At 50.4% G+C, this 20,898-nt stretch overlaps 5 protein-coding genes across 5 annotated transcripts; 3 read left to right on the top strand and 2 right to left on the bottom strand.

Moving 5' to 3' along the window:
* Positions 1-975: 975 nt before the first annotated feature.
* On the top strand, positions 976-2,089 carry BCR38DRAFT_415115 (uncharacterized protein; the record flags this gene model as incomplete). Its single annotated transcript, XM_040859000.1, has 3 exons — positions 976-1,090; positions 1,370-1,567; positions 1,665-2,089. 3 exons carry the CDS (start codon positions 976-978, stop codon positions 2,087-2,089), a joined length of 738 nt encoding a protein of 245 aa, XP_040709409.1.
* A 1,767-nt stretch (positions 2,090-3,856) lies between these two features.
* Positions 3,857-4,799, bottom strand: BCR38DRAFT_462129 (uncharacterized protein; the record flags this gene model as incomplete). The annotated part of the gene is made up of 3 exons (XM_040862606.1): positions 3,857-4,102; positions 4,172-4,482; positions 4,592-4,799. 3 exons carry the CDS (start codon positions 4,797-4,799, stop codon positions 3,857-3,859), a joined length of 765 nt encoding a protein of 254 aa, XP_040709408.1.
* A 2,846-nt stretch (positions 4,800-7,645) lies between these two features.
* Positions 7,646-8,904, bottom strand: BCR38DRAFT_357372 (WD repeat-containing protein; the record flags this gene model as incomplete). Its single annotated transcript, XM_040857102.1, has 4 exons — positions 7,646-7,695; positions 7,750-8,505; positions 8,581-8,707; positions 8,773-8,904. 4 exons carry the CDS (start codon positions 8,902-8,904, stop codon positions 7,646-7,648), a joined length of 1,065 nt encoding a protein of 354 aa, XP_040709407.1.
* A 272-nt stretch (positions 8,905-9,176) lies between these two features.
* On the top strand, positions 9,177-10,450 carry BCR38DRAFT_453005 (BET3 family protein). Its single transcript, XM_040861562.1, has 4 exons — positions 9,177-9,408; positions 9,464-9,472; positions 9,549-9,771; positions 9,852-10,450. The coding sequence occupies exons 1-4, from the start codon at positions 9,374-9,376 to the stop codon at positions 10,161-10,163; spliced, it is 579 nt and encodes a 192-aa protein (XP_040709406.1). The 5' UTR covers positions 9,177-9,373; the 3' UTR covers positions 10,164-10,450.
* Positions 10,451-13,733: 3,283 nt separating this feature from the next.
* BCR38DRAFT_462126 (uncharacterized protein) lies at positions 13,734-16,387 on the top strand (the record flags this gene model as incomplete). Its single annotated transcript, XM_040862605.1, has 6 exons — positions 13,734-14,231; positions 14,290-14,459; positions 14,520-15,504; positions 15,552-15,866; positions 15,920-16,180; positions 16,232-16,387. The coding sequence occupies 6 exons, from the start codon at positions 13,734-13,736 to the stop codon at positions 16,385-16,387; spliced, it is 2,385 nt and encodes a 794-aa protein (XP_040709405.1).
* Positions 16,388-20,898: the final 4,511 nt, after the last annotated feature.

Here is a 20,898-nt window from a genome sequence, read left to right as displayed (position 1 = left end):
TCGGTACCGTCAGTTGTCGTTCAGCAAGCAGCTGACAGCCTAATGTCAACGGTGCAGGGGCGGCAAGCTCCAAGCGAACAACAATCTCCAGGATGCATACTCACTAGCAACCCGCCTGTCGCCCGAAATGAATATCACATCATCCAGCATCCAGCACGTGGCGCCTAGTGTGTCCATGGACCCGTTCTCACTTGGTAGAGAAATCCTTAAAGACGCCGGGGCACCCCATGCAAACACAGATAAGCTGACACGGCCAGCCCACTCGTATCACTGGCTTTTAGGCTTCTTGTCGGTTTCTGTGTGAAAGTCAGCTTCATACTCATAGTGCCTCAACATTGTTGCGCTGTTATCTTATTCTCCCGGTCTCTGATATCTACAGAGAATGACTGGACTAGTTCTGCCCTCGAACCCTGTTGCTAAGCTTGCACACATAGTATCCAGCGGTTAGACCACTCGAAAGGGACGATAGTTCCATCTTCCGTGCCTGCATCCAGTTTTCATTCTCAGTTAGAGCCATAATCGTGCCAAGTGTAACACGCTCTCACTACTGGCTTGTTGAGTGATACCTCAATGTGGAAATACAGGACGAAGGAACGTGGAGCGAGGTAACATTTAGCGACATTATCAATGTTAGAACATGTAAATGGTATATTCGCCGAGCAAGTGCTGTTGTAAATTGCAACATCCAGAATGTCTTTGTCGTTCTGCTTGAAAAGTAGTTCCACACAATTTATCTGGATCTGGAGAGTTCGAGTATAACATTAATATCACCCATCATTCGACGATATAAGGCGGTTTAATTGCTTTGTGCTAGGAGTATAAGAAACGATTGGTGATGGAAATCCCCCTTTATAGCACAAGTTGCATTATTTGCTGACGTATGACCTAAGCAAGAAAGGTTCGAGTCATCCCCTGTTCCCGGCTCCTCCAAGTTCCAACACTGGCGGTCTTTGATTCTCTGATTGTAAGATCACAATGATAGAAGGCAATGACACTCCAAGCCCAGACCTTTGTAATGGGCATCCCGCGGCAAACCTTGTATACACTATCAGAGCTCATGCCCGCTCGTTCCCAGACGAACAAAACCAAGGTTTGTCAACAACTCATCAACCAAAAGAGTGCCAGCGATAGGACCACGCCCACTAAAGAAGAGAGAAACTCAGAATGTTTGCCATTACCGACGCGTTTGTCCGTGTAGGAATCAATTTGTGGCCCCTTTCCCTCAAAAGACAGCAGTGTTTACACTCTATCCTCGAGCTTTCGCCCCGTATCCATTTCTTGCAGTCTATTTCACGAGAGTTAAATTTCGATGTAGCACGGTTTCAAATATGATTTCTCTGTACTCCCAGACATATGAAGCAGATCTCAGCACCTATGATCAATAAGAGTCAGACACTTGTGCAGTGCTCGTCATCTATTGAACTGTTCTTCATTTATAGACTGCGCAACTCTCAGCTAGCTGAATTGAACAGCACAGATGTAATGTGGCAGATCTCCTTGTACACGAGCTCAACTTTGGAACAAAAATGTCAACGATACACCGCCTCTAAAGTGGTACAGACACAAGGTACGGAACATATAACATACTATAGACATTGTGGCAGTTAAGAAGTTCTGATAGTTACAAGTTCAGCTTATGATGCGTCACACTATATCACATTCAGTTCTGGACATCTGCATCCTTCGTTCCGAGTCACCCCTTCTTTCATCTCCTAGACGGACAACATCTACCCCAATCATTTGCCGCATCCTCAATGATTGGGGATGGAAAAGCTCCCCAGAAAGGCCACAGACAACCCAAACGCGAACAAGACGTACCACCATATCACCTTGTCCACCCAAGCCGCATTCTGCATTGCCAGCCGCTGTTAGTAGCCAAAGAGATACACTTTATCAACGCCGCGCACCTCTTGAGCAAGGGTTATGCGACAGCCATTGCACTCATCACCCCATGTGCCGAGAATCTCCTTGGGGTTCTTCATGTCATACTCATATAGCTTACCCTTGTGGCCGAGGTAACAGGGCCAGCCCAGAAAGACTCACTACCAGCGTGCGCAATCGTACGGGTGGTAGCCGAGTGGGAAGTTGACAACGTCCATTTTAAATTGCCTTGATTGTTTCAATTTCATACAAGTCGAATTATAATAGTGTGGAGTCGCGATGCTAACAAGATATTTAACTAACAATTAAATAGTTGGTAGACTTTGCTAGGATTTGGGGCTAGATATAGGAGCGTATGGTTCCTTGCACACTTGAATACTGAAAAAAAGTCTTTGGTTTCTGAGATAACAACACCACCGTGGTGGTACAAATACTGCTTTCTCGTGTCCGAAAAGGGGAAAGAAAGGGGGTTTACAACTTTCGTATCTCCATACATGTGAAAATCTTGAACACGAACATAACTCGTTTGATATATAAGTGCAATGCCGTAAACTAACCTAATGGGGTAGAGGGGACGAGAGTAATGGAAGGGATGATGCAATGCTCTGCTTCATATAATATGTTTGATATAACCGACCTATGTAGCGGAGTGACATCTCATATCTGATTGTTAATGTTCAGAATAGCTACATTCCAAAACGAAACATCCACATCCTCGGTTTTATCTCAGCTTCATAATATACTGAAATAACAGGAGGGCATAAATAGATACTCAATGAGTATCGGGGTGTAAGAAATATACCCCATAGTCCATTATCCCCATATCTGTGCAAGTTTCAACTTCTCATCACAACTATTCATAATTGAAACACAGCCCCTTTCAAGTAAATCTAGTACACGATATGGGTGAAAAATCCTCTTCACATAGTAATTTCTCTGCCTGTACCAACTATAGAGCATACAACACCCACTGCAGAAAAAGTGCCAACTGCCTACGTCTCAAAGCGACGACCCACCACTATCAGAACTACGGTCCTCCCATGGCAACACCAATTCCAGTCAATCCCTACGTATCCTTACCGGTGCGATTATCATGGTATTGTGCTTCGTTATACTCCTATGGCGTATTTGGAAGTTAATTTATTGGTTGGCGCTACGTTGCGGTGTGATGCATCGGAGGAATCAAGTACGGTTTGATGATTATAAAGCAGTAGTGTGAAACCAATGTGCTAATCCTGGTCAGGTGCCGAGACCGAATGGAGACAACGAAGTTACAGGAAAGGGGTATATATGGTACGGATCGTCCAACTAGAGAGTCGAAGGTAGACACCCATTCATGAAACCCCGATATCATTCTGTTTTGTACGTTATCAACAGAAGTGTTTCTGCTGGCGAACGAATTCAACTCAATGGTAATACCTCAAAATTTGTATAGGGCGTTTGGTAGTACTTTGGTCTTTGTTCTTTGCTGTTGATCGGACTGATCAATCACGGAATTTATACGGGACAGAACAACTACGCATTACGCTTAGACATGTATGAATATGGTCTCTATCATAGACGACTCTATACACACCGCGCCTTCTCACGCTGTCTTTGTCCCTTTACTCTCTGAAACTCGCCATTAAGCCTCCTCTTCACCGTTTCCCTGCGCAACTTCTCCCGAATTCTCAACATAGAGCCAGACGTAGAAGCAAGCAGATACCTCGAGCAGTTGTTGACTAAAATCCATCTGCCCCAACGCCGCCGCACCAATGCAGTGTGATGCAATGCTCGATCCTGATCTGACCGAATCTACCAACTCCCAAAACCCTCCAAATAAATACATTCATATGCGCCCGACTTTCTTTTTGCGACAAAACAAATACACGCACACAGACTGATAGTCTTACTGATACGACACAACTGTTTTACATCACCCCCGCCACAATACTCTTTCGTTCCCATTCGGCTGTGTCCGTCAGCCTCCCGGCCTCTACCTTGCAGCGAGATGCCCACCCGCCGTCACTCTCTCGGAAGGGTGCGGAGGCAACGGCACATCACCCAACGGCACCACGCTTCTCGGCCGCGCCTCAACCACATACTCGACACCGTCCTCACTAGCGTAGCTGGGCGGACGATTCGACGTAGCTGGCCGACCATCGTCAGCAGAGTCCCACTCGCCATTCTCAGGCGTAGCTTGGTCGTTGCGCTGCCAGTAGATGCGGTTCGGATCAACTCTCTGTTGTCTTGGTTAGTATTACCTCTTCGACGCCCAAGTCGAAGGACAAGGATGTTCAGGGATACATACCACGCTCTCCCTCCAGAGCCCGTACGCGGGCGGCTGCAGTTTGGTGGTCTCGCTTTCCATCCCAGCTGCCTCTTCGTCGCGCGCTAGAACGACTCGGATAGGTCGTCGGGGGATGGCGTACCCGCCCGGTCCAAGCATCTGTGGCAAACTGCTGCGACTTCGATCATCTTCCAATGAGGGTGGTTTTACTACCAGCATGCACAACCGGATCAGACCGTGACAGAAAACAATGGTAGTGAAGAGTATGACAAGGATGAGGAGCACGGTAAACTCTGAGTTGTTGATATTCTTTGTTATGCTGAGTGCAAGGTCTGTTTCACTTTGGATTAGCTGAATGGACATAGACCTGGGAAGTAGATGTACAAAAGGGTGAGATAGGAAAGCGGCAGGTGTTCCGAGGCAATGGGCATCATGACGTACAAACTGTTAATAGCAGCGTCAGGAAGATGCCGCTGACAAAACACCGAAGGACCTGCGTGCGTGTACGTCTGGACTTAATCCACGGGAAGCAGAAGAGGAACCTCTTAGGTTTTTCCGTCCCGTCACGTCTCCCAGACCGACGTGATCCATCCGAGTGCCCACGCGCTCGACGACGTCTCCCCGTCTCGGCCAGATCGGCAAGATGCATCTCAGCGGGGTCAGCACCCCTGAACCGCCTGCCCGAGTTGATGCTGCCCCGCGAGCCATGACGCTGGTGCGCTGTCGGCGGTGGTCCCACTATTACGGGGACTTGTTCCGTGCTGGTATGTGGCTGGGACGTACGGCCTGATTCGACGTGGTTGGATCGTGGTGGCGACGTCTGGGTTGATGTGGATGCACCGGAGCTCTCTTGGGTCCATGCTTGCGAGATATTGGGCAGATGAGGGCGGGTCGACGACATCGTCGGTCTTGCCAAGTTGAATCGTGGAGTCTTAGGACTGTCCGTCTCGGTGCCGTGCGTATTCCTCCTCTGTAGCACTAGTCGTCGGCTGAATCGTCCGGCTGGACCACCCAAGCCAAGCGAGAAACCGCGGGAACGAGCGCGAATCCGTCCCTCGTCTTCCCTCATTTCCGGCAGACGCTGCTGCTCTATATCGTCATCCTGCTCATTCGACGTCCCGCCCCGTCGCAGGATGTTGGACCTGAGAAAATCCATTTCGCGTATAGTTCAGCCAAGGTGTAGGCTCCGAAGCGTTGTAAGGAATGTCACCGATAACCTGGGCTGTGCACGCTTTTGTTCCACCACCTATGAGCCTTCACAGCAACGACCAAAACCAACGGCGAGACGCGTCCTGTGGGTGTCCAGATCGAGTGTAAACAGTCGAACTCTTGTTGAATGCGAAGTGATATTCGAGCTGAAAGTCAAGCGAGACCGCGTCTTGTGTGTTGCCTTGTTTTACTTCCGTGTCTATCTTTCCTGTTTCAAGCTCAACAGCTCCGAACGAACCAATTTCGGGCCAGGATTAAGTGAGAGTGCAGATGTGGCATATGTCTTGGATTTCGGTAAGGTGGTCGATTGGGTCCAGCCAAAAGGGGAAACGAAGGAATGGAGTCCTGATGGTGCAAATGAACCAACACAGGGCCGTTGAATGGAAATAATTAGGTCAAATGTTGGACTACCAGAGCCAATCTACCTGTTCAAGAGGTGAACGAAGGCGAGAAGAAGAGCCGGTTGCACAAACAAATAGTGTCGGGTGGCCGAAAAAGAGTCGAGATTAGTTTGACGGCATCGAACGAGCCAAAGAGAGGGTTAGGGAAAATATGACACGAGCCCAAATGTGATCAGTCCCAAACGAACGGGAGACACAGACTCAGAAAACTCCCAGTGGGGGGAGGGAAAGTCTGGTGAGAAGAGGTAACCGTCACCGGTCGTGGTGATGGAACCTGAGGTACGAATACAGGAAAAGAAAGGTTAGGTAGGGAACGTAGTGATGTGCTGGGTGGGTAGGGAAAGGCAGCGTAGACGTCAGGAGCGTTTGAGAGTCGAGTCCACCCAACGAACACATTGGACGAACCCACGGACAATGGCCAGACTCCAGGGGACGCAGGGCAATGATCTCCTAGCGGTCTCACCTATGGGCTGAGAGCGTACTTCGTAGACCCAATCGAGAAAGACCGCGAGACTCCAATAATGGATGCAACGCTCTGCCCTATGAAGCATTGAGCAGGCTAGGTCACAATGGCTTCAAAGATGTGAAATCTCGCGTCGACGCGACACGGAGCCGCCTGGGTGCTTGAAATCCCTCGCTCTGGCGCGAATCCTGCACTGTCCTGCACAAACCGTCAGGCACCCGAGGTAGGGGATAGGCGCAGAAGCAACGCCTTCTGTGACAAACTGGCGGATGACTGCAAGCATGAGACAGGAGACAGGGATGGCGCCGGCTTGGACGGTTTCGGAATTTGCAGGGTTCCCAATTAATTGAGTAGCGGAGCATGCTATGCCATTTAGGGTTGCCATCAGCGAGCTGAGGCCAATAATGCAAGGGTACGGGCCGCGGCTAGCAAAATGCTTGAGAGGGGAAGTACGCAGTACCTTGTACTTACTAGTTTCCCTCTTTGACCACGACCGGAGTAGTGTGTTGCGCATTCAAATATTTATCAACGCCCACGAAAACCAGCAGGTTTCTAGGATTAGACGCACTCGCACAGTCCGGAGTTTGGGGCACGTTGGCTTCATTTAGTTGGTATTTGGCACCTGGGCCACTCCGACATTGGGAGCTTGGAGCCCTGGAACGGTTCGGCACCTGCAGTTCTTCTGCTCTGTGGCTGTTACAATTGCCCACGTAACACGATGGGATGTTGGTGACAACACTGGTGTTGAACCATGCGGCAAGCGCCTACTATATACAACCGTCTTACCGCTGTCAATGTTTCAACCGCCCACATAGACAACCCGCCCCCAGGCTTGAGCAGACAAGGCCAGACTACTGATGCCTAGACCAGTGTCTGTTCGAGTCAGTCAGAGGCCGGAGCGGCCACAGCTCTTTATAAACTCACGCGGAGACAGTAAAATGTTTCACAGGTCACGGAACTGAGGGCTTAGATATTCTTCCGGGATGTCTCCTGGAGACTTAAAGGTAATTGTTTAACTTCCTTTCCGTTTTGCTCCGAGTTTGTAGCATCCAATTTCTTTGCTCCTCAGCCCTGACTCAAGGTATGCAGGTGTCTTTTCCCGCATTGTGTGCACGGCATGGATGCGATACGTCCCCTCTATATGCCTCGGCATTTTGGGATTACAACGTCTTTGTCGACATTCTCAATTGTGACAACCCTGTTGATAGTTCATCATATACACCCACTGACGAATATGTCTCCAATCTCAAATGTGGGAATGACCGCTTGGGTCTCCAAATTTGAGGCTACTGGCAGACAAGTTCCTTTGGCTTGGGCCAGTTGTTCGCCCAGATCTTTTGACTGGGCGCAGTCGCGTACGTGGTGGCGGAAATGCCCAATTGCCACGTCCAAAAAGTTACAGTTCGTGCGCGCCTCGACTCTTCATCGCAATTCGCCAAGCAGCATTCGACGATCTGAAGAAGCAGAAAGGACTGCTAGAATGTTAGCAGACAGAACGAGTGATTCAAAGATGTTGGACGACTTACTCATGGGTTGTTCGTTAGTCGCAAACTCGGCGCAATTCACAGCGCCCTTGTGCCCAGGAAGCTTGTATAGTAGCTTCCCGTTGTCGGCGCCCCAGATGACCACGGTGCCGTCGCCAGCGCCCGCCGCGATTTTCTTCCCAAGTTTATCCCAACTTGCGCGAATCAGATTCTTTTCGATACCCATTTGTGCACCGTCGAATGTGCGGATATGTCGTTCGGTGGGCGCAAAAGGTCGGATATCCCACGTCTTTGCCGTTGAGTCATGCGAGTAAGACAGCAGCGATTGCGCATCTGGTGACACACGCAAGCTAGTCACCGTATCGCTGTGCCCAAGCATAGAGTACACGACGGCCTTCTTCCGCATATCCCATACCTTGATGTCGTTATCAATGCCACCAGAGTAAATCTCGTTTCCGGCTTCCGATATGGCCACAGCCGTAATGGGGAATTCCGTCTCAATATAGTCGGCTGCGTTCTTGGTTCGAGGGTCCCAAATGCCAATGGTTCCGTCATCACTACCGCTGATTAGGAGCTCTTCCCCGCGCTTACTGGTGTCTAAAGCATTGATGATTTCCTCGTGTCCAACATAGCGTCGAATCCGTTGGCCCGATGTCAAGTCCCAACTTGCTAGATGCATATCGGCGGATGCCGAGAAGAGGATCTCCGAGTCGCGGGACCATTGCAGATCCAATACCGCCCCTCGATGTCCGGTCAAAATGCCGTAGTTTTCGCAGTCGCCATTCGAACGCCATAGTACTGTGTCCGTGTGAGCTGTCACCCACGCTCGGAGGAAGGTAAAACAAACATCCCGAAAGGGGGAAAAAGACGTACATATACTCCGGTCCATAGACCCAGAGGCGATAAGGTGGCCCGTGGGATCAAACTTGGCTGAGAAGATTTCACCAGAATGACCAGTAAGTTCCATCAACGGCGCATCGAGATCGCTTGTTCGCGGTGCCTGAAACAAAATCATATCAGCATTGCAACTAATTGTAGGCGCGCTGGCTGTGGGAAGCACCATACCGACTGAATGAGAGCACCGGTCGAAGATGCATCGCGATGGGCAAGCGCGGTGCTAGTTCCAGGCTTCTGTCTCTTGACCATCAGTTGGCTGCCTGGGTCGTCGGATGGCCTTCGAGGTCGTTTATCAGCCATGGTTGCAGGCTGGATGTGAAAACAGCAAGGTTTGGAATGAGAACAAACTGTTCACGTAAATGGTGAACAGAGAGTACGAAGGTGAAAGTTTGCAGGAGTTGAAGAATAGCGCGTCAATACCTCCATAACCGCTTCCATCAATATTGAGCTCCAACCGTCAATAGGCCGACGAAAATATATCGGATCATGAGATGTTCCAGCCGGCAAGTTCAAAGTCGGCCATAACATGACAGCTCCAGATGCTGTCATGCCCCGCCAGTCGCGTTTCACCGCCTTGATTTTGCCAACCTCAATCGATAAGAACAGAGGCATGGCACCCTGCCTGCCTTCATTTGACGGCCATCTCAAATTCCGACAGACAACCAAGGCAAGCAATCTCCAGCTTCTTCGCAAGCTCCAGTAAAGCCATTCTCATCCTTTAAGTTGTTCAATGACCTGAAGAAACCACTCTCAAGCTCGGGAATCGAGCATGTCCTCCAACAAAGCAGCCCGAGTGGGCGAAGAGTGAGTCTCAATCTTGAACGAGAAATGAGACGGCAACCTAAACTGACATTCGTAGGATCTGGAAGTAGGTGATGTGCTATCTCTTATCGCTAGACCCCTCCTTCCGAAATCGAAACATCATCTCACAGGCACTCGAACAGAGGTCGCATCGACAAGGTCAACGCCGAGCTCGTAACCCTGACGTACGGCACCATCGTCGCGCAGCTATGCAAGGACTTCGAGGGCGACTATGTCGAGGTGAACAAGCAGCTCGACAAGATGGGCTACAATATCGGCGTACGCCTCATTGAAGACTATTTGGCCAAGTCCAACTCGATGCGACGCTGTGCCAATTTCCGCGAGACGGCTGAGGCAATTGCCAAGGTATGTCTTGTCTGCTTTTTCTTTGCCGGGATAACATGTGCTATGACCGCATGGACGACGGCTGATGATTTGGCTCCAAGATCGGGTTCAAGATATTTCTCAACATAACGCCCACTATCACCAGCTGGACCAACGACAACAAGCAGTTCTCGCTCGTCTTTGAAGAGAACCCGCTGGCCGACTTCGTCGAATTGCCCGACGACGGACGCGCGCAGGACGAGTTGTGGTTTTCCAATATATTTTGTGGCGTTTTGCGCGGTGCGCTCGAGATGGTGCAGATGCAGGTTGAGGCACATTTCATCAGCGATGTGCTGAGAGGGAATGATACCACGGAGATGAGAGTTAGTCTGATACGGTATATCGATGATGAGTTGCCGCCAGAGGACGATTAGGCGTGAGTCCTGGAGTGGCAAGGGTCGAAATGTACGATGAGTTGATGGCAAGGAATACCACTTGCAAGCAAGCCAAGATGGCATTTCTGTCAACATGTGGTCGTCAACCCCGGGGGTTTGAGCCAATGTGGCACAATAGTTTTGCAGGGATGGAGATCTCAAGATCTTCCCTGCCGTGCTGCTGTCTGCCTCGATGTAATGTTCAAAGACCTTCACTAATAAATGCGCACTTGATGCAATCTTGAAACATAAAGACAACGTCGGCCGACTTCAGTCTGTTGTATTCGTGTCTCGGCGGAGACGGCAGGGACGGCAGAGAGCGTAAGCTTGAGCGGGATGCGCCGCTGTCTCCTGCTGCCGGCCCCCGCTCCGCTCTCCCGCTCTACCGCCCATGTTCCGCAGACTGCCGGCTTCGTGCAGGGGGCGCATGCAGCAGTTCCAAAGCGGGAACCGCGACACGTCTGATTTGAGATCGGATTGACCTCGCAGGAAACTAGTGTAAATCTAGATGTGAGAGAAGATGTATGAAGTAATCAGGTAATGAGGGACCGCATCAGTGGGTTCTTGCTGATGCGCACAGGCACGTCGTACCTGCGTTGGGCGACGCCGGGCGTGGCGTTTTCTCCATTTCCTCATCAAATAAAAGCGCCGAATCAGGAATAAGAAAATTTATTGAAAACGATTGACAACTAGTAACAATTGTTGGAAATGTGCGATGCCTTACAGCGGGAACTATTTTCATAAAGCAGTCCATTCCCACTCTGCAGGGTTGACTGCAACTCACTAGTTCCACGGAAACAAATCCTTACATTACTTCATTACCCCAGATCGTGAGCAAGGTTCGCGCGGTCGACCGGTGGGGGAATGGCAATTGGACACCTGGACTAATGCGTAGATCTTCCACGATACTTATCATAATACTGGGCCGGCTAGCTGGAATGAGATTCGTCTACTGCAAGACATAGGAGTTGCAATGTCACATTAATTACAAACCACATTCTCATACGAATACATGGAGTGATCCTTTAGATGCAATGAACACGCGGTAGCATGTCAAGAGGGCGGTTGACTGGCTGTTAGTTCCCATCATGAACAGGTAAGCCGAATAATATAACATTGTCTCTGTCCACCATGAGGGTGTGCCACATTCACAAAGGCACTCTCGATGGTGCCGTGGTTGTGACGAAGGCTGTCAGTTTTTGTTTTGACTGAGAACTCAAGGCGGCTTCCCATACGTAGGCAATTGGTATGGGGCGGTTATGATGATTTACAGGTAACCATTTTTCGAAGAGGGTATACAACATTGAAAGTATCGTGATTTCCAAGTTCATATTCTCAGTTGCACTCGCAATTACAGAAATGGAGTCAACCATCGTATTACTTCTAAGTTTAATGAAGCAAAATTTTCACCGTTCGTCCAGAATTGATCATAACCAAGGGGAGGAGAGAGAACTGGGTCGAATCGGTCTTCAGTGCGGTCTTCCTATCATCGCGCGGAATAGGAGATAGGACGTGCATCGAAACCAACACCAGGGCCCTTCAAGTTTCTGGTAGTTCATTATGTCCGTCCCAAGTTCATCAAAATAGTTCTGTCAAGCATTCAGAAAGTCTGACAGCGATGACAACAGGCTCGAATCATATTACCGACTTGAGCAATCAGGTCGTTTTGCTTTCGTCTATTGGTCTAGACTCCCGTGCCCTGATATGTGACGACGCAAAAGTCCTACGACGTAGCTATCCACCCATCACGATACTGCGTTGCGGGCTGAGAGTTGTTCCCTCCGGGTTGGAGGTGGTGATGTATCAAACTCCAAATCCCCAGGCCGGTTTACGCCACAGCCCATGATGGTCGACAGGCTTATCTGCTTAAGAAGATGAAATTCTGGCCTGGAAGGAGACAGACAGAGCACACTAGACAATATACAGTGCAATACCAGCTTTTCCTCGGATTCCTGTCATGGCACTATCGTTCTTGTTCAACACCACGTTTATCAATAATTGGAGAACTATCTCCGTACGCGCCAAGACTTGATGCCTTAGCGGCCTGAAATTGGGTTGTAGCAGTATGAGAGGTACGCGTGCAGCCCTCGCCAACGACATACAAAAGCAGCGGCGCGCCGTTCTGACATATTCGCCTAAGTCGGGCCGTGCCCATCTAGTGACCCAATGCTTCTGAGACTGAGGTCCCCCCATTTTGCAACCAAGCTTTTGCTCCCCCAATTCATCACGTCCCCCAGGGCTCCTTGGACGACCAGCAATTCCTCCCACCACATCTCGAACCTCTTGCTTCGCTGGCTATTTGAATGTCCCTATCGACGCAGCCCCCGTCCGCGATCCCGACTTCGCCTCATTGGCTTCCCGTTGTGGGAGAGGAAGACAAGCGATACTACAGACGAGAGGCGCTGTGGTAGGAGTAGGCAGAAGCAAGAGCTGGAAGTGCCTGTGTGAGAGAGCGAGTGAGCCCAGATACACCGACGAGAGCAAGGCCAGAATAGAGAGCGAGGGAGCTTCGCATGCGTTGCGCTTTCTCGAACTTCTGACTGTCTTATCTTTATTTTCATTTGTTTTCTTGCCCCATCTGACTTACACACACTCGTTGGCTGGGTTTTTGATCCTCAGCGATCGAGCTGTGTTGTTTGTTGGAGTTGGAGTTGTCGTCAATCTCATATCCAGCCCGCTACCACCACCTCTCCTGTGCATGGTCGACCCAGCCCCCGTGGTCCATTCTCATTAGGAGTCCGCCGCCGCCCCGACTTCAGCATCCAAATCCAACTATTACTGCATCACTCCCCACGCGCATCACGCTCAGCCTGATAATACTCGACCAGAGAGTTGATATTATCCACGCTTGTGGAGAATCTCGACTTTCTTTTATCAAGGTTTGGACGACGTTGCGTTCCCTGTCGTCGCGCCGCATATCGAAATCGAAAATCAACCACGGCTACCCGAAACCACACGCCATTTGCCCACTTTCGGTCGGTCCCTGGTCTGGATTCACCCGTGTCGCGACTGACTTCTCGAATTCCCACGCTTCAATCAACCACTACCCCCAACTTCACTGGCTACTTCTTCGGTGCACCCCGTCCCAATAATAATCCCTGGGTCACCTGTATAACCCCGTCATTTTTGGCCTCTTGTTTGTTGGTTTCGCTCTTGTCTGCATCTGCCTGCCCTTTTTGTTTCGTCGGTTGGTGAGAGACATTTGTCGAAAAGAAGGCAGGGCACCACCGCCTCGTTTTTTTTCCGCCGCCACGCTCGCCCACGCTTGCTCCAGTGTCACCGACCCCCGAGTGAATCAGTCGTCCTCCGTCCCTCACTGGCCCCATCAGGCAACATCGTCGTCTCGTGTCGCCGCCGCCCGACCAAGAAAAAAACAAATACCACAATCTCGTCGGACCTTGCAACTGTCACGTCACGTCACGTCTCACCACTTATCGGCTTTTCCCAGCGTTCCGACCCGAGCGCCTCCCGTCGACCACGCGATCGACGTCGACCCATCGAAACTGATCCACTCAATTTGTCGACACTGACTGAAAGCTCCTTGAGCGCAAGCAGACGTTGTCTGCCAACATGAACGTCGGCAACATACCCAACATGAATGCCATGGGTGGCCCTGTGGGAGGCGGAGGTCCCATGCCCATGCCGATGAACAACGGCGCAATGGCCCAGGTACAGCAAACACAACAAGCACAGCGACCCGAACCGAACCACAGGACCATCCTGAACACCTACATCTACGACTACTTCCTGAGGGAAAACATGTTCGACTGCGCGCGCGCCATGCTCAACAGTAACCAGGAGATCAACGTCGCCAAAGACAGTCCCGGCCGCCGCCGCGACGAGAACGGAAGTGTGGGCAACGGGCTCGGCGACGCTCCCATGGATACGGATAGCAAGGACGATATGGACTCAAAACGACCCAACGACCTGCCCGCCCCAAACCTTCCCGCGTCTTCCGACAGCTGTTTCCTCTACGAGTGGTTCTGTCTGTTCTGGGACATGCTTGGCGGACAACGTACCAAGCAGGCCAGCAACCCACAAGTGAATCAATATATTAATTATACACAGGTAGTTCACCTCCAGTCAAAGTCTCGAGTAGGCGCGTCGTTTCTGACAATGTATGTAGCAACAATCACGGTTAAAGTCGACGGCCCAGCAGGATATGCTTCGCCAAATGCGACCAGATGGGCCCAACGGCATGCAGTTCAACCCTATGGTGCAACGCATGCCAAACGGCATGGCTATGAACGCGAAGCAGAACAACCTAGCAAGGACAGCCATGGCCAACAACCAAAAGTTTGTGATACCTCTGCGAAGCGACTGCAAAAGGACAGGCACTAACTGAAGTAACTCCAGTCCCCAAGCCATGCAAATGCTCCAGCAAAAGCAGAACCAGATGCAGCGTGATCCGTCGGATATGGAAGGGAACAACCGCCGGCCAGCATCTCCTGGGTCCAATGACAACGCGCCGTCGCCGAGCAAGAGACCACGACTCGACGGCAATACCCCGTTCAACCCCCAACAAGGAGGCATGATGAACAACGCGCGGCCGCAGCAAGCCATGCCGGGGCAGCAACAGGTGGGCATTGGCCCCAACGGAGCAGCGTCGCAAACTCAGCAACTGCTCATGAGTCACGGAATCAACCCGCAAACGCTGACTCCTCAGCAGTTCCAAAACTTTGCAAACCAGCCCGCCCAAAACCAGCAGAAATCCATCCAGGCGTATGCTCAGAATCTCCAGCAACAACAAGCCCAGCAGATGCCCAACAAGGTCATGCCAAACCCGGGTGCCCCTCAAGGACAAGGCTCGCCCATGATGGCTCAGGGGCCCAACAGCGCCGAGCTGACCAACTTCTACAACCCTGGTGACATGCCCGGCAACGGCGCCATGCGACCAGGGCCCGGCGGTAATGGTCAAGGGGGTGGTAGCAATCACGCACTGCAGGACTATCAGATGCAGTTGATGCTGCTCGAACAGCAGAATAAGAAGCGCTTGATGATGGCCCGGCAGGAACAGGACAGCCTGGGCGGCTTGCCCCGAGGTGATGGACCGGCCGGACCTGGAGGTCCCGGCGGCCCCGGTGGACCCAACGGCCAACCATTCGCCGACGCATCGCCCCAGGCACAAAGGCCAGGCGCCTCTCCGAATCCGAGCGAGCAGATGAAGCGGGGTACCCCCCAAATGAACCCAGCCGGCATCCCCTCGCCAATACCCGAGGGTGCGCAATCACGCGGGTCTCCCAACCCCATGAGCTTCATGCCGCAACAGATGGAGCCCAACATGGCGCCGCACTTTTTCAAACCCGGCATGGACGGCAGCGTTAACAACAATATGGCTGCTGTGCAGATGAACGGCGGTATGCGGCCCCAAGCTCACATCCCAACCAGCCGTTCAACGGTCAGATGAACCCGCAGATGATGAGGGCTGGACAGCAGGGTGGACAGGGTGGCCCTCAAATGCAATGGCAGAATGGCCCTAACGGTGCCAACCCCATGGCGCCTCAGGGTGGTCCCCAAGGGCAGGTCCAGGGCACGCCGCAACAGAGAGCGATGCCGCCGCCGTCGGCGCCGGCATCTGGCAACGGTCCCAACGGTCGAACCCAGCCTTCGTCGCCAGCGCAGAGCAATGCCGCTCCCCCTACGCCCCAACAATCGAACAAGGCCGCGCCCAAGAAGAAAGACACCAAGGCCACCAAAAGCAAGGTAAGAACGTGTTTTGTCCCAGCAAGTCCAATACAACTGACGTGCTAATTCAGGCTGCGGCTTCAAAGAAGAATACAACAACCGGTGCAACACCAGTGTCCGAAGCGTCTCAGGAGCCAGAAACCCAACAGCCCGCGACGCCCATCACGCCCGTCAACCCTGGAGGTTTTGCCAAAAACGGCCAAAACGGAGGGGGTGCGCAGCCGATGCCTAATGCGCAGACGTCTGCCGCTCCTTCCGCGCCAGTGCCAGTGGCACCACAACATGCTGATCCCGCCCAGGGTGGCTTCGGTATGGATATGAATGGCGGCATGGTGAGTTTGATGGGACCTACTACCACACGCAACGGGACTAACCCCGCCCAGGTCGACTTTGGCCCATTGGAATTCGCAAATAATGGACCGGACGTCCTGCAAGATTTCGACTTTGACAGCTTCCTGCATGACGGTGAGACCGGCGGCGACTTCGACTTCAACAATGGTTTCGGTCTAGAAGGCGCAGGCGAGATCGGTGCCGAGTAGGGACACCTGCCAATCCAATCACCCTCACCTACATAAAACGGGCAACGCTGCATAATCGCACGTGCGCGCATATTTGCCTTGCTCGGCGTTGCAACGCTCTTTCAGGAGCGAGAACCCGGCACGCTTTGCTGTCCAAACGCCGTCCATCCATAGCGAGATATCCAGCATCTGGTGTATCTGGGGTTTCTTCATCACAGGGCATGTCAATGGCGTTCGAGGCAACTTGGTTGGTGCCTGGCTTGCTTGTTTCGACTAGTCGCTCTCGCATCGTTCATCATTATGGGGAAACCTGAATTGTCTTTTAATGGGCTTTTGTTTTCTTTTCTCTAGTTTTGTTTATGCAAATGTGCGCTCTCCAAAAGACAGACCAAAACCATGGACTTTTCGTTATTTGGTCATGGTACAACAGGTGCGCCACCTCTGTGTCTGAGAACCGGGGAATGCGAAGACGGAGGAAAGAGAACCTCGACGTTGAGAGACGAAACAAACGAACGCGAACGCTGATCCGAAAAAAAGTTTCTGTTGTCATTTCCCACCCCCAACCCCCAACAAAAACACTCCTACAACATACAACCTTTTCTTTTTGTCGAGAAAATACCACATCTGGTTTTCTCCTTGGCGGCAGCAGTAGCAGAGGACATTTTTCCTTCCCCAAATTTTTTTTTTGTCTGTGTTTTCTTTTTGATTTTGATTTCCCCAGGGATCTGGTTCTTTATTCGGGCTGATTTGGCCGAAACCAAGGGATGGAAATGAAATGGACGGACCGGCTACTACTTTATTCCCCCCCTCGCACCCCTAACCGCCTACTACTGGTCTTGTATTTACTTAAACGATCTATGCGTGGTGCTACCATTGTCGTCATCCCCCCTTTGCGTAGATTTGGGCGTTTTTTGTTGTCGATCGATCCAGGCACATTTGCTTTGAGGATTGAAATGAATCACTATGAGCACTTACGTACCTATGCCTCGCCTTTGAATATGTTAAATGGGTGATGGTGACTCGTCTTTGTAGTTGTAAAGTCAATGAATGCATAGTAGTATATGTAACTGCTTCTAAGTGGCGAGGGGCGAATTGAACTAGAAGCTGGGACTGTGATGGTGAGTGATTGTGTTCGGATGACTATGGATGTGATGGATGTAGCGCGACAACGTAAAGTGGTAAATGTCGGAAGGGAGCATGTTGAGTTTGTGGTGAGCCTACGGATCTCCAAGATTGGGGGGGGGGGGGGGGGAGGAGGAGAGGGGGAGAAGTGTTAAACAACTTCAGTTGCCAAACTCAAGTCAGGGTTACTAACAATGTTGTGAATTGACATACAACAAACTCTTTGTTGCTAGTTGTGGATTGGGCAAGTGGAGCAACGAAGAACAACATAATAGATTAAGGTCCTTGTCAAATATGCTTTGCCGTATTATACCTATGGCAGGGCCTACAAAGACTTGGTGTGAGGTTGGTTCCGGTGTCTAAAGCATCGACCCAGTTCCCCTGTTTGAGCAGTCTCAACTTTGCATTGACTTTGAATTTCCTCCAAGTCAACCATCATACGCCATGCCCTAGAGACCAACAGGGATTGCCCCCCAACCCCCACAATGAATCTCAACTGTGATACCCTTTACCTTATCTCGGAGCACCTGCCTGAGAAGTCTCTGCTGCATCTTAACTCGTAACAGAAACCTGCGGTCCTCGATCTATTCTGACGTTATTGACAGGAATGCCGGAGGCACATCGTCTACTTCCTCTGAAACAGAGCATGACGTAGTGAATAAAGAAAATGGATAGGGTGGGACCAAGGTAGAATGGAAACGATCAGAAGGTATCGCTAGGTAAAGACAAAAATGGCATCGTTGTACAGTTTACGGACTAGTGAAACGTGGACTTTGGGCAGCCTATTGGCCTTTAAAAGGGTGTAGAAATCAGGAAGAATCGACCCCATAATTTGGCATAGTATGGGTACTCTGTGTTAGTCGGGAAACCTGAAAACGGCCACAAGCCGAGCAGCTTCTTCACAACCAGGACACATCAATCTATGTAATTCGCTTATGGATAAGACTTTGCACTAGAATACATTGTACTCGCAACTACATAACGAACATGAGACTTGACTTTTTGCGGAGGGCTTGAGTACATTCAATATTTTGCTCGACGGTTGTGTGAGATTCGTTTATTTATTTACCAAAGGCTATGTATTTAATTGAGTTTCGAGAATCATTCTGAGCTGGACTTGGAAGAAAGATCGGAGAGAACGTTTCTTCGGCTACCGGGGAGTCGGGGTCTGAGTTGTGTCATCAGGCACCACATGTTCATGTATAGAAAATGGATTAGCTGGTTGCTGACTTCGGATTGTTCAGGAGGGAGTAGTCTAGAGCAGAGGGAGTGACTACCAGTGCGATGCCCCAGACGTTAGTATTGGGTTCGGATCTGCGGGCTGTCGGCTCATTCTGCACTTTCGTAGAATTCCTATGGATGTTGACGTAGTCCCATTCGGGTGTAATCCCATTCAGGTGCAAATATTTCCTGGAGTGTAAGACATCGGCATTATGAAGCACTCGTTCCGACTGTATGAGTTCCCTACTGGGGCATAGGACCAAATTTGACAAGGTCGCGATAAGGTCGCGATAATACATGTAGTAATTGCTGTGTATTTGTCAACCATTATACTAGGTCGATGTCGTCGTCGTCGGTAAAGGAATCGCTGCTTACTCTATCTCGTTTCCACGTATTTTATGGCCAACCTAAAGCCTTCTAGCTTTTCCCACTTTATCTATGCTCTAATAATTGGTTAATAGCATTGAGATTCCATACCTTGAGCCGGCAGCCAGGTTATACTCCGGATGGTCTGGCTTCAGAGTGTCGACGTAAACTCTACCAGGTTCGTCGGATGAGATTTCCAACCTCTTTTGAAAACGGAGCGGCTCAACCATACTCAACAGGATTTTGACGAGTGCCGTCAGTTTATCGCGTACGTGGAGTTAAAGGAACAAACAGAATACTATAGTCATAAGTTCAACAGCAGAACAAGAGGAATGCCAGAATATAGAGTCAATTTTGTCAATCTATCTTATGGTCCATAACAATCATCATCCGAACCTCTGGAATTGCTGTGGTCATCCAGCCAGTAAGAGAAAAAAGAGAAGGGAGCATGAGCAACCAAGTGAGTGAATTTGGAAAAGAAAAAGGGGAACGCCATGCCTGGAATGTTGTTATACAGTAGTGATAAGAAAAAGTATTGAGACGGCAGACTTTGACTCTATGACCAATGCTCAGGGTAATGAATGAACCCGCCAATGATCAGTGTAGAGACCAAAACCGGTGCTGTATGTGATCACAAACCGGGTGGTGACGTCCAGTTCGTAGTGGTTGGCTGCAGTTGCAAAAAGCGTTCAGTATAGGCTGATCCAAGAGGAAAGATCGAAAAGGTGTTGAGTATCGAATGGAGAGGGGAAGATGGCAGGCTCAAACCGGTCAAAGGCTTCTGGCATGTTCTTGTCCTCCACCTTGTCCACGAATACATGCACATTGGTAACAGAATAACCGAATTCACCCTGAAAGTCACTCGCCATCGCCATCCTCATACGGGTACCAAAGTGAACTGCTTGCCAAATGAGTGGGGGAGCATTGCATCCAGAGTGGAAGATTCCGGACTTGCTGTCGTTGACTGGACATCACTGGTGTATCAATTGTATCACTAGTTCTTAAATGTTGTCTTTGACGAATGTTGTTTTGCTGGTTGGTCAAGAGTGTATTTCGTACACGGACAAATTGCGTCCTGGGCATACATTACGAAGTGTGCTGACTGCCCTGGATGCCGATTTCTGAACCCGTCAAGACATTATGGCCAAAGTTGGTCGCTTGAGTTGAAATCTGCCGATCGAGGCCTTTCTTTTCACGAACTTGACTGATCAATGATACAGCTTCTTATTTGCTAATGGATGGCTTCACTTCGGGGGTGATATCGCTGACTAGATTGCTCTCGACATTGGTCCGAGGTTATGTGCACGGACTTGAGCTTGCTAGAGACCAGTCGGTCTTGTGATGTGGATCTCCGGAACGAGAGAAACATCCAAAGGGGAAAAACAAAGGAAAACTGCTGTGTGATCGGGGATCTGTGGCGACTGACGAGCTGGATGAATGCCAGGGGTGGATCGAGCTATACCAATCGACTTATCGGGAATTGCAGTAAACAGTACGAAATCTTCCCATAGGGTCCTCAATATTCTTTCCTGTATTCCATACCAGTCCTGAACGTGAGTTGGTGCAGTGTGCCATCGGCAAGCTTCACAGGGTTGCCGGTACGGTACATGCTGGTAGGTTGCAACGTAACCTGGTGACAATATGGGAGTTTTGCGGACGAACTTGGTGATTTTTTTGATGTTTACTTTTCTGTGAATAATTTTGGCGAGTGGAAGACTGAGATAGGAGAAGTATTGAGGAAGAAAAGAAAGGGGGGGGGGGATAATCATGCCATGGAGTTATCTCCTCGAACTGATGCTTCATGCAAGGGGGGATTTTTATTA

Source organism: Pseudomassariella vexata (genome assembly GCF_002105095.1).
Source record: "Pseudomassariella vexata strain CBS 129021 chromosome Unknown BCR38scaffold_30, whole genome shotgun sequence".
Classification (NCBI taxonomy): domain Eukaryota; kingdom Fungi; phylum Ascomycota; class Sordariomycetes; order Amphisphaeriales; family Pseudomassariaceae; genus Pseudomassariella; species Pseudomassariella vexata.
Note: the sequence above shows the minus strand (reverse complement) of the source record. Positions and strands in the feature narration are given on the sequence as shown.

Excerpts from the sequence above, each read along its gene's own strand:
- BCR38DRAFT_453005 (XM_040861562.1), top strand. The coding sequence starts at position 9,374 with ATGTCCTCCAACAAAGCAGCCCGAGTGGGCGAAGA. Across the intron at positions 9,772-9,851 it reads CGGCTGAGGCAATTGCCAAG|ATCGGGTTCAAGATATTTCT; the intron begins GTATGTCTTGTC and ends TTTGGCTCCAAG.